Here is a 12,939-nt window from a genome sequence, read left to right on the forward strand (position 1 = left end):
ACACATCTAATTGGAGCCCCAGAAAAAGGATATCCTGGGGCAAAAACAATATTTGAATATAATGACATTTTCCAAAACTGACATAAAATATAAACCAAAGATTCAAGAAGCACAAGACAGGACATACAGTTTAAATTTTATTAAATTTACATTTTAATGTAAATATTATAGATAATGTTAGACATTCACAGAGTTGAATTTTTCTATTTGAATGCATATATATTAAAAATAGTCACTGAAATCACTATTTTAATAATTCTGGTCCTTCCCCAAAGTCAACAAATATTTTTTGTTTATTACATTTCCTTTCAGGAAAGCATTTATACATAAACAAGAAGTTATGTGCATTTATACTTTTTCCAGTGAAAATTATGCACTGTTCTATGATTGCTTTTTAATGTACACATATATCTTTGAGGTAATTGATAACCAATATATGAAGATCATCATCATTTATTTTTACATCTACATAATATTTCATTAGTCTATCCTGGTACATTGTATGTTACCAGAATTTGTTTATCAGTTCCCAGTTGATGAATATATAGTTTGCTTCTATTTTTTGTGCTCTTATAAATAATATTGTAGTAAATAATCTTGTATATACAAGTCAATTTGCATACATGTAAATATAATTGTAAACTAAATTTTTGAAAGTGGAATTGCTAAGTAAATTATTTTGTGTGTTTATAATTTTTATAGGTACAATATTGTCATTTCCTTTCATATGTCATACCTATTTACTGTCCCTCAGCAATTGTTAAACTGCTTCTTTCATCATACCCTTCCTACCAGTCTGTTTTAACACCTTTTTAAAAATTTTCTGATATTATGAATAAAAAACTATCTCAATTTGAATTCACTTACTTTCTGCTTTAAATGACAGTGAACAGCATTTCACAAGGTCAGGGAATATTTGTATCTCCATTTCTTTGAAATTTGCTTGTCTCCTTTTACATTTACTGTTACATCAGAGGTCAGCATTTTTTATTTCATTTTATTTTATTTTGAGAAAGGACCAGAGAGTAAACATTTTAGTTTTTTTGGGCCATATAGCTTCTTTCAAAACTATTTAATTGTGCCATTGCAGTGCAAAGGCAGCCATAGACAATACATGAGTAAATGAGCATAAGTGTACTCCAATAAAACTTTGTAGATGACACTAAATTTTGAATTTAATACAATTATCATGTCACAAGATATTGCATTTTGTTTATTTTTTAATTATTTTAAAATGTAAAAGCAATTCTTAGCTCGTGAGCCATACAAAAACACATGCATTTAATATTCCATTTCTTTAGTCAGGGTCTACCCTCTTACTATAGACAATAATAAAATTAATGGACTTTCCAGTCTACTACCATCTCCTACCTACTACCTTATTTTCAAAACGTTTTACCAGGAAAATGTTCAGATATGCATAAAATAGAGAATATTATAAAGAACTTCTATGTACTCTTTTTCAACCTTAACTTCAACGATTATCAATATTATCAATATTTTATCAACTTTGACATTTTACCTTTATGCTGTGAATATAGTGATTAGTTTAATGCTTTATTTTTCAATTTTAAATTATGTCTTTTAAGCCTTTAACTACTAAAGATGGAGTAATCCCAAATGTAATATAATGATACATTCCCAACCAGATTGTGTTCTTTACTTAACTTCTACATTTTCAAGATTTATAACTTCAAATCATAATTTCCCTTTTGAAGCAGTGGGAATTATATAGAGATGGTTACTTCTTGGAGCCAGACTAGATCCTAAAAGCCAAGTAAGCCAGATACAGGATGAAGACAAGCCATGTTTGTGGAAACACTGTGTCTTCAGTGGTAGAAACCAAAAGAAATGTTTACAGTGAACTTCCAAACAGCTGCTGATTTCCACTGTCTGGAGAGAAGTGAATATAAATAAAGTCCCACATAAAATCCTAGGTTATTTGCCTCTTGGTGGCACTCATCACATCCCCTTCTTATCTGGGTACAGATTGAGCCTCCCTAGAGAAGTAAAGGACAATGTATGTTGAGGCCAATAATCTAAGACACTGGAAGAGGAAATCCCATTTTCCCTGTAAGAGGAAATCTCATTTTGTCTTTCTGGCTTTGAAATCTATCAAAGAAATCTGGGATAGCTTCCTCCAAATCTCCAAGCTGTATCAAATCTGAGTTTGGGCATATTCAAGATGGCAACATCAAAGGGCAACTATTCCAACATAATAGTCTTTCTCAAAACCACATAAGCTACTATAGAAAGCAGGAGGGAACTAATAATCACTGAGAAAAAAATCTACCAAAATACAGGCTACATCTTTTCCATGTCATCTAACAAAATCTTCACATCCCCACAAATCAGCTAGCTCAATTATTGGTAATGTTTAGCACTCAGTAAATGTTAGAGGTACGGTTATTTTTCCTGGCTCTGTCCCTTGGGGCCTCAGGTCTCAGAGCATAATCTCTGTATTCCTGTAAGATCCTTATAAGATCCAGAGGTTTCCCCACTCACCTCCTGCATTCCAGCCTGGGATATTCAGGACCATATGCAACACTCAGTCACAGAGAAGAGAAGAGAAGCCAGAGAGAGCATTGAAGGAACAAGAAATCACAAAGGTAAGGCTGGACTCCTCCATGGCCAGTGAGTAATAAGAGGAGGGGGACACCTGGGAAGTGAGAACAGGGATTACTCCATAGAGACAAGGAGAGAATGCAGCCAACCCATGTCAGAGATATTTTGACAGGAGATGAAATGGGGATGTGACAAGTTAGGAACATGAAGTGAAGCAGTTCATCAGGAGAGGTGCCACTGTCCTCAAACTGAATTCAAAAAGTAGCCCTGATGCTGTTATTCTCTTTTACACCAAACCTGTGGTCATCAAAGCTGGAGAATTTTAAGTGTGTGTTGGTAAGTGTCAGCAAATCACCTATCAACAAATTCTGCCCTGAAAACTGGCCTTTCCTGGCTGCCACACCCTCTGCTCCTATTTTTACTTGCCCTGCAAATGGCTCAACAAATCTCAGAAAGAGGTAAGTTCAAGGAAAGCATGAAAACATCTAGTGAGGAATGAACAGAAACCAGCACGAACCAGCCAAGGGCTCACGGACTACACTGCCCTCAAGTAAGAACTTGAGAGGTAAGAAGCCAATGTGAAGGTAAAGAGAATCATTTCATCAGTATTTGTCAGTTACTGACTCTAACACACAAGGACAAGTCACAGAAGCAAAGAAGCAGGGCTGGAAGAAACCTAAAGATCTCAATAAACTATATCCTACACCTAATGCAGGAGTACAGAGTCCCTAAGAATTTTACATACCTGGAGAGTTATTTTAGAGGCTAAAAATAAGTGATTTACAGCAGAGAAAAAATATTATCAGGTTTTTACTAATAGTAAGACTTGACTTTTTTTTCTAGCACATATCCATTGGCTTTCTATCTGAACTATGTCAAAAAATTCAAGTGTAAGTCCTTAAATTCTGTACTCTTTAATACACTTCAGGATGATCGATCATGTCTTTTATCTTGTCCCATTTCCCCATACACAGGTGGTGATAAGCACTTACACACTTACAGATTCACACACTCATATGTGGCACCTGCTTCTTTTTAGAAAGTGTAATTTCCTCCTAATTCTATCTTGTTTTGTCCTGACCCACATCCTCTCTCTCAACTAAAAATGTGATGTCACTCCCTGACTTAGTCCATGCCATGGCCCCACTACCATCCTCTAAGGCCCTTGTTCTGTTCTCACCCTCTTTTCTGCCACAGTTCCCACCACCCCTGTAATGAAGCCCACACTCCAGGGCCAGATAGAATTAAAGGACATCATTTCCTCTCATGTACTACAACCATTGGCTTTGTTTGAAGTACTTATCTCTCATCTTAAGCCCTCCCCATTTCTTTTTGAGTTTCTTCTAAAAATACAAGCAGTTGACACATCACTTCCTCTGTTAAGACTTCCTTGGCTATTCAGAGGGGGGAAAATTGCTCCATCAGTACCACATGTCCCTTGTTATTTAAAATAATAGGTATCGATTATGCGGTTATTAAGTGAGTTAAAATTAGTAAATATCCAGGAAGAGTATCTAACATAGTAAGTTCTCCGTAAATGTTGCTGCTACTGTCCCTATTGTTATCTCCTATTTTCTGCCATCCATAGCAATAAGCACATGGATTATCTCAGTGATATTCAAGCACAGTACAAAACACTTTGCTTGTAGAGGTCATACTAAAGTTTGAAATAGTGAAGCTTGAGAGAAAGTATTCGAAAGTCACAAGGAAAACCTCACACCTTGACTCTCAAAAATCCTTACAGTATGGCATTATTTTACTCTTAGTAAAAAATTTTTTAGAATTTGGGGTATTATATTTGTTAACTCGGAAACATAATTCTATCAAAATCAAATATACCTTCCTATTAATATTCACACTAACCAAGCTAAAGGACACTGAAATATGAAAACAAAAGGAAGTATAGTAGTCTCCCTCTATCCACATTTTCTCTTTGTACAGTTTCAGTTAATTGCAGTCAACTGTGGTCTAAATAAATGAAATAGAAAATTCCAGAAATAAACAATTCATGAGTTTTAAATTGCATACTGTTCTGCGTAGCATGATGAAATCTCACATCGTCCTGCTCTGTCCCACCCTGGACCTGAATTGTTCCTTTGTCCAGCCTACCCACACTGTGTACACTACCTGCCCTGTCGTCACTGGGTAGGCCTCTCCGTTATCAGGTCAGTTATCAGAGAGAGACAGAGACCACATTCACATAACTTTCATATATTTCTGTAATTGTGCTGTTACTATTAGATATTGTTGTTAATCTCCTACTGTGCCTAATTTATGAATTAATCTTTATCATAGGTGTGTACGTATAGAAAAAAACATAATATAATAACAGGGTTTGATACTACCTGTGGTTTTAGAAATCCACCAGGGGTCTTAAAAAGTATTGCCTAAGGATAAGGGAGATCTACTGTACCACCTGCATGAAAAAAAAATTGTGCCTATTACCCAAATAAAAAAAATAATTCAAGGATCCAAATGATGGTCGAGAGTTTCTGGATCAGAGCAAGAATTCAGTTAATAATTAAATGTTAAATAATACCAAGCTAGAAGGCCTCATAGCCATTATATAGATGCCATTTCCTGGAGATGTGAATAAGACCTGCCCCTACCCAGTGCTTGGATAGGCACCACCACCATTTGTCTCTAGGATTTTATTTCTTTTATGCTTCTACAAATGACCAACCATCTCTGTGATTAGCATGTTCTTTATTTGAAATATGTTAGAAGTTTTTCATAGCTCAGATACCTTAATCAAGCTAATTAAGACTCTGCTAAGAAGTTTTAAAAACCGTTTGCTCAGGCCTCTTGTCTTTTGATATACGGTTTAAGTTCTAAAAGACACGCAATTCCCATTGTTTACTGTTTTACTGGTAACCACTCAATGCCCTCTGCAATTTCTCTACAGTTTGGCCGTCCCATTATATTTGATTTCTGTTTGCCTGTTTCCTTTTCTTGATCAGATTTGCTAAAGGGTTTCAAATTACATTGATTCTTTTAATGTTTTTATCCATTGTTTTATATTTTTCTAATTAAAAAAATTTAGTTTTTATTTTATCTTCTTTTTCATTTTCCCTAACTTTATCTTGTATTATTTTCTAAATTCTTTAGTTTAATGATTTTCCATGAATTCTTAGTTTGGCATTTATGGACATTTTAGGGGTAATATACTTAGATTCAAGGAATCTAAGTGGTTAAGCCATTAACCACTTTATGTATTTTCTGACAAGAATCTCCACAGCTTTCATTCTCAGAACACGCAGAAAATTAATAACCACTCATTTACTAATGTTATATTCATTATTTTATTTAAAGACTAAAAGCCTGCAATTTTCACCTATGGGAGCAGTATAGCCCGCTCTTTAGAACCCATGATCTGCAGATGTTGTCTCCAAACCTTCAGATTAATTCACGACTCAGACACTTTAAGTTAGCTGCTTCTCCTGTGATTCCACGGAAGTGTCTTTCCAAAAAGGCTACTACTGACATCGCATCCCTAAATTGAATAGACACTTGTCAGTATTCGTTTGAATATCTAAACAGCACTAAACTATGGTGACCACACCCTTTATCTCTTTGGCTACTGTGACTCCTATTTTCCTTGTTTTTCACCCATTTCTCTGTGCAGCTTTTCTCAGTTTTCTTTGTTTCTTCCACATCTACCAAACTGCTAAATTTTTACTTTGCTTTATAGAGCTGAGCTCAGTTTCTTTCTATTCCTATCCTACATTCTTGCCTAGGTTAGCATATCAACTCCTAGGTTCTCAGTTACCATCAGTATGCCACTGAATCCCCAATCTCCAGCAGGCTTCTTCTCTGTCTTCTTAGATCCCATATATATTTACTTAGTTGTCATTGCTCTGGAATAGCTGCTATGAACATCAAATTCAATTTTAGCAACTGAACCTGTGATATTGCCTCCAAAATCTGCTTCTACTCTAGTGTTCCAGGTAAAAGTGTCACTATTTTCCATTTAGTTACTCAAAGAAGACACCTGGGCATTGCAATGAAACTTCACTTTTTCAATAATATTTCCATGCAATTGAATAGAAAGAAGTAGTGAGCAGAATCCTATTTTTTGTGTGTGTCATGTAAAATATAAACTGTCTCTGAATTTTATTATAAGGATATTATTGATATATTGATGAGAAAAGTTTGTTAGTAAATGCATATGTGTACATAAAAATACATATATACAAGAGCTTGTGGGATATGAACTACAAGGTTTGCAAAAAAGCGTAAAGCCAAATTTTAGTGCGCAGTGGTGGACATAAAGGTTAAAAAAATAAGGTATTTTCAATGGAAATTTGTGGCAGAGGAGTCCACAGTTCTGTCTGTTCGTGCTCTGGTTAGCACATGGCCCAGTGGTATGAGAAAGCAATCCCAAACACAAAGCTGGATCCTGGATTGAAGAGATGAAGGCTCTATGGCAGTGTCCCACTGATGGAGTTCTCATTCCAGGACACACGGATTCTGGTTCTGCGTTCATCCGTCATGTCCGAGGTGACCAACACCACCGAAGGCCCCTTCTACTTCACACTCACGGGCATCCCTGGGTTTGAGGCCTCCCACATCTGGATCTCCATCCCCTTCTCCTGTCTCTACACCGTCTCCATCATGGGCAACGCCGCCGTCCTCACTGTCATCCGCACACAGCCGTCCCTGCACCAGCCCATGTACCTGCTTCTCTCCATGCTGGCCCTCACTGACCTGGGGCTCGCCCTCGCCACCCTGCCCACTGTCATGCAGCTCCTCTGCTTCAGCATTCGTAAGATCAGCTTTGAGGCTTGTTTTACCCAGTTTTTTTTCCTCCATGGATTCTCCTTTATGGAATCTTCTGTGTTGTTGGCCATGTCCTTCGACCGCTACGTGGCCATCTGCCGCCCCCTCCACTATGCCACCATCCTCACCAGGGAAGTCATTGGCAGGATGGGGCTAGCCATCATTTTCCGCTGTGTCCTGGCCGTCCTTCCCTCCCTTTTCCTGCTCAGACGCCTGCCCTTCTGCCGCTCCCACCTTCTCTCTCACTCCTACTGCCTCCACCAGGACATGATCCACCTGGTCTGTGGTGACATCCGGTTCAACAGCTGGTACGGATTTGCTCTGGTTTTGCTCATCATCGTGATGGACCCTCTGCTCATTGTGTTCTCCTACGCGCTCATCCTGAAAAGTATCTTGGGCACATCCACACGGCCTGAGCGGCTCCGGGCCCTCAACAACTGCCTGTCCCACATTCTGGCTGTTCTGGTTCTCTATGTCCCCATGGTTGGTGTATCTATGACCCACCGCTTTGCCAAGCATGCCTCTCCACTGGTCCATGTCATCATGGCCAATATCTACCTGTTGGCACCTCCTGTGATGAACCCCATCATTTACAGTGTAAAGACGAAGCAGATCCGCCAGGGAATTATTCGCCTTCTCTCCAGAAGAAACATGCATTAATGATCAAAGAATGGTTGTGTTAAATTACTCAGAACTTACAGCCGTAGTCTTACAGGGAGAGTACAGTAAGAACTGAGAAATAGAGACTGTAAAATAAAACACCAACATATTTTTAAGTCTGTATGACATAATCTTGGCTGTTAGCAGACTTTCGGCTAGGAGGAGCTAGCAGTAAGTATTCTATTTAAAAGAGATATGGATATGAGTTGATTAAATTCTAGCACATTTTACCAGCTATGCCAGTAGTACAAGCTTCATCAGTTGAGTAAAGTTCTCTTTAAGTTGTCTTTTTTTCTTTTTGGATATTATTCTCTCCATTGGGTTGGTAAAATAAGTTAGAAGGAAACACTTAGTTGTTGTTCCCACCAACTGTTCTCTTAGCTCCACTTCGGTGGTCAGGTTAACACTAGCTCCATGGCCCTGGCTCCCCCTACTGGCTAGATGTGCTCTGACTTTCTCTTGCAAAGTCTGGCAAATCTTTCAGGGAGGGTGGATACAGAGCAAGTTTCTTAGTTATTCAGGTTTACCTAATCAGCATTCAGCACGATTTCAGCAGACCTAATGAGCACATGCAGAGTCTAAATACTGGGCTAAGGTGTTTAGATCCACCCCCCTGCCCACAGCTAGAAGAAGGTCCCTACCTTGCTAGAAGTCTTTAGTATTTAGAATTAAATTTTAAGTAAGTCTACAGATCATATTTGAAGGATTAGAAACTCATTTTTTCTAACCAGAAAAGACTTTTTTACATCCCAATGTCCTTAATGTGACTTAATTCCTACAGGCAGATTCCCTTTAGCATCATGGATTTTTTACTAGAACAGACTCATAAAGGGATACGGCCTTAATGTCAACAGATTATTTTATTGAAACCAGATAGGCTTTCTCAGAAATATCAGTTTGAAAGGCAGCCATAATATTGGTCACAGCTCCTCATCACTAAGCTCATGGTGTAGATGGCCAATATTAGGACCAACTTAGATTTGAATAAAAATGGGCAGATCTTCCATGGAAGGAGCATAGTGGGAGGGGAGATTAAGAGGTAAAAGGCCAAGAGTAAGTGAAGGACGGATGTCTTCCTTCTCTAATATACTTTTCCTCCCTTTTTTCTCATGTCTTTTACCAGAGCCCAGAAGTTAGCATGTTTCTTTATAGAACAATGAATTAGCTGGTATAGGTAAATTGTAGACTCAAAGGTATATGTAATGTCAGAGTATGGAAAATTAGGACCAAGAAATCTAATGTTAAAAAAAAAATCAAGGAAATGGGCAGGAATATATATCAAAGGAGACTTATTTTTTTTCAGTGGATGGTACACACTTGATAATCTCCCAAAACAGCATAATGGGGAACAATACATCTTGGGATGATGCCAGTTTTTGAGGAGGAGCACATGATATCAATAATAACCTCTTGTTCAGAGCTATCAATTGAAATTTATCATCACAGATCATGAACTACAGACAATGGCCAAATTTAAATGGAAATCAAATAAAAATTGAATCCAGAAATCTGCCCTTATTCTTTGTTCTTTTACCTTTTCTATTGTTTTCTTTCCTTAGACAAAACTGTTTATTTTATTTGTGTGAATGTACGTGTGTGTAGGTGTGTGTATTTGTATAGGCTTCATGACTTAAGAAATGGCATGATATGTTCATATTTCAAAATAAATTTGGTTTTGGAAAATTTGTGTTGGTAAATGTTTGTGCCTAATTTATTCAGTGCCTAGAATATAAAAACTATACTGGTCACATTTTATTACAGAAATATTTTCTAGTCCATAAAATTTAAAGAGTTGATTTATTGACCCTCTGTAAATTATTTCAAATGAGATGTGTGGGAGGACATTGAATTTAATATCAAACTTTTTAGAGATGCTAAATGTATTACACCAATTCAGGTAGAAGGTAGCCCAGGCTGCTGCTATAGGAAAAGCAACCCAATTCCATCAAGCTACCTAAGAACTTTTTGCAAATAATAAGCATAATAAGAAAAGATAAAATGAACTTGAAGCAACCCTTCCCTCCCCTTTCCCTGTTACACTTGCGGCTTGCAGCTGCATGAAGTTATATTCTTCCTTGTCTGTTTATAATCAGCCAACTGGTGAGAGAGTCAGAGCAGAATTTCCAGGGTGCCAACTGCTCTTCCCATACTGCTGGCATGATTGGAGTAAACATTCATATGTGATTTAACTCTGTCTCTGCTTAATCTGGCTCAAGCAGTGAAGGTGGCCTCGGACCTATTGTGTCTGGAATCACAATAACAACCCAGTAGCAACAACCACATACATTCACATAAACTTAAATATTTTTTGAAACATTTTTAATTTATCTGACAAATAAAATCAGTATAAAAATTTTTGAAGCTAAACATTATTACATTTTTAATGATAAAATTATCTCAAGACTTCCATATATTAAAATGTTATTTTGGCTTTATATTGCATGCTGGAATAATGTCAGACAAAAGATTTAAAAAATTCTTTGTAAAAATACAAAACTAATTTAACTTGTCTAACAATTCACCCTTACCAAGAATACTAAGAAAGTTTAAATATTTGTATATTTGAATACTTCTGCATTTATTAACAAAATATAAAAACATTTTACATGTTGTTTATGTTTAAAAATGAGCATTTGGGTTGAATTTTTCATGATTATAGATTTCTAACCTGATTGTATTTCTGTGCCTCTCATCTTAGAAGCTAGGCCTAGTCATTATAATATCATGATTTGTGTTTCTTTCATATATATATTTTTTAGTTGCCTAAACCTAAGATTTTTTTTTCTCTGCACTTCATGTTAGAAATTTCATAACCTTAGACCAGAGATTTTCAACCTTTTTTTTAATTTCATGGCACACATAAACTAATTACTAGAATTCTACAGCACACCAAAAAATATATTATATTTTGTCTGATCTAACAAACAAACAAAAAGGTATAATTTTTATTCATTCATACCAAATGGCTACTGTTGTGTTGGCTGTTGTAATTTTTTTTTATACGACAATTTAAAGAAAATGAGGTCAGTGCCCTTGACTAAATAGTCAAGTATTGTATGTTTTAAAAATTCTTGTGGCACACCAGTGTGCACACTGGGTTGAAAATCATTGCCTTAGACCAATGGAATACATTAAATAGAGAAATACTGACAAACTTTGTCAAATTCATTATTCTCACTATAATTTCATGTTAGTTTCCACATTTTAACTTCTAACCTAGTGCTATACAATAGATATATAATACAAGCACAGTTAGTTATAATTTTTTAGTAACAATATTAAAAAGCAAAAAAGAGGTGCAAATAACTTTCAAAGTATATCTTGTGTAACCCAATATATCTATAATGTTATCATTTCAATGTGTACCCTATTAGAAATAATAATATATTCCACATTTATTTTTTTTCATGTTTGATATTCAAAATCTTGTCACATTTCATTACAATACATGTCAATTCAAACTAGCCACATTTCAAGGGCTCAGTAGCCATGTGTATCTGGTGGTCACCGTATTAGAGAGTGTAGTGTTATCCTTAACCTTAAAGGGCTACAAATATCTGTAGTTTTGTCATTTGGAAATTGTTACTCAAAGTCACAGTTTTTGAGAGAGTCAGAAGATAGCCAAAATGATTTATTAGATAATGTTCTAACATAATATTTTTATAATCATGCAACTATTATTGTTTATTTTTCTAAGTCTTGAATTCTTGAACAACTGTGAAATAAATCTACTAAAAATGATCTGAACTCTGAGTATTGCTGCTAGACATTCGTGTCCCCAGAACAAGTGACTGTGAAAATCATCTTACTAAAAATGAGATTTGATTATATATTCAAAGCTTATTCATCCATGTCATGCTTTTGACTTGTGGTTTACATGGTATATCCATCTGCTGATGACATTTAAAACCTAGAAGGGAATATTAGACCAGGCCCAAGAAATTACTGCAACATCTATTGTTAAGTTTTCAGATTTATTCCCCATGTTGTGTTTAAATACAAAATTTTATTATATTTAAGTGTAATAGATGTTCAAAAATATTACTTGAATAAATGAAGAAAGTAATTATTCACTCTTCAGTGAGAGACATCTACAGTTACTCACAAGTCTTTAGGTTTCACTACAGAAGAAATTGTTTTCTGATATATGACAGTGAGATTTTATCAGAATTTTTCCAGAACAGCCACATTGGTTTTATATAAACTGACACTAGTGGCCATCTAATCTACTGCTCTTCAAACTAAGTTTATGGTCCCCTAGAGAAATGAAAACATTCCTAGAAGTGCCTGAGCACAAATAGTTTTAAGGGAATAAACTTTTAGATATTAAATGACCATAAAGTTTCTTTGCTTAAATTGCTTTTCCAAGTGTGTACTTTGTTTTGCATTGTCTCTGACATACCATTTTTTCTTGCTTTACATGGTCTTATTTACTAACTTTACCAAAAAATTAAATTTTAATTTTAAAAAAGCAAAAGAAAAAAACACAAGGCCTATCTTTTAAAGACATTGGAACTTTTCCATGATATACCACAATCTGTAAAACTTTCTGAGAAACCAAAAAAAAAGGGACTCCTGAAAAGATTGGCATAGATTTTGATAAAGTGAATGACACCTATGACTGGGTACCATACTCTAGTGTAAGACAAATGGTATCAATTTTATTGCTTTCAACAAAAATAAAGAAGAATCCAATGGAATTATCACTTATTAGATCATTAAAATACTGTGATAAAAGGTCATTATATGGTTCTTGTCATTCTAAAAGTATTAAAAAATGGTACTGAACTATGATGAAATGATTCCAATAACATCTTATTTATTTTATCAAACATATTTGTTATTAAATTTATGTATAAAAAGAAAATGAATTGGAAAAAATTGCTCCTGAACTGTTTCTCATTCATTTAATAAATAATATCAACTTTTAGGTCA

General features: G+C 35.5%; 1 protein-coding gene across 1 annotated transcript; it reads left to right on the top strand.

Annotated features, from left to right (window-relative positions):
* Positions 1 to 7,056: 7,056 nt before the first annotated feature.
* On the top strand, positions 7,057 to 8,004 carry LOC308552063 (olfactory receptor 51Q1-like; the record flags this gene model as incomplete). The annotated part of the gene is made up of 1 exon (XM_081163033.1): positions 7,057 to 8,004. The coding sequence occupies one exon, from the start codon at positions 7,057 to 7,059 to the stop codon at positions 8,002 to 8,004; it is 948 nt and encodes a 315-aa protein (XP_081019159.1).
* Positions 8,005 to 12,939: the final 4,935 nt, after the last annotated feature.

Source organism: Miniopterus schreibersii (genome assembly GCF_964146895.1).
Source record: "Miniopterus schreibersii genome assembly, contig: HAP1_SCAFFOLD_149, whole genome shotgun sequence".
Taxonomy (NCBI): domain Eukaryota; kingdom Metazoa; phylum Chordata; class Mammalia; order Chiroptera; family Miniopteridae; genus Miniopterus; species Miniopterus schreibersii.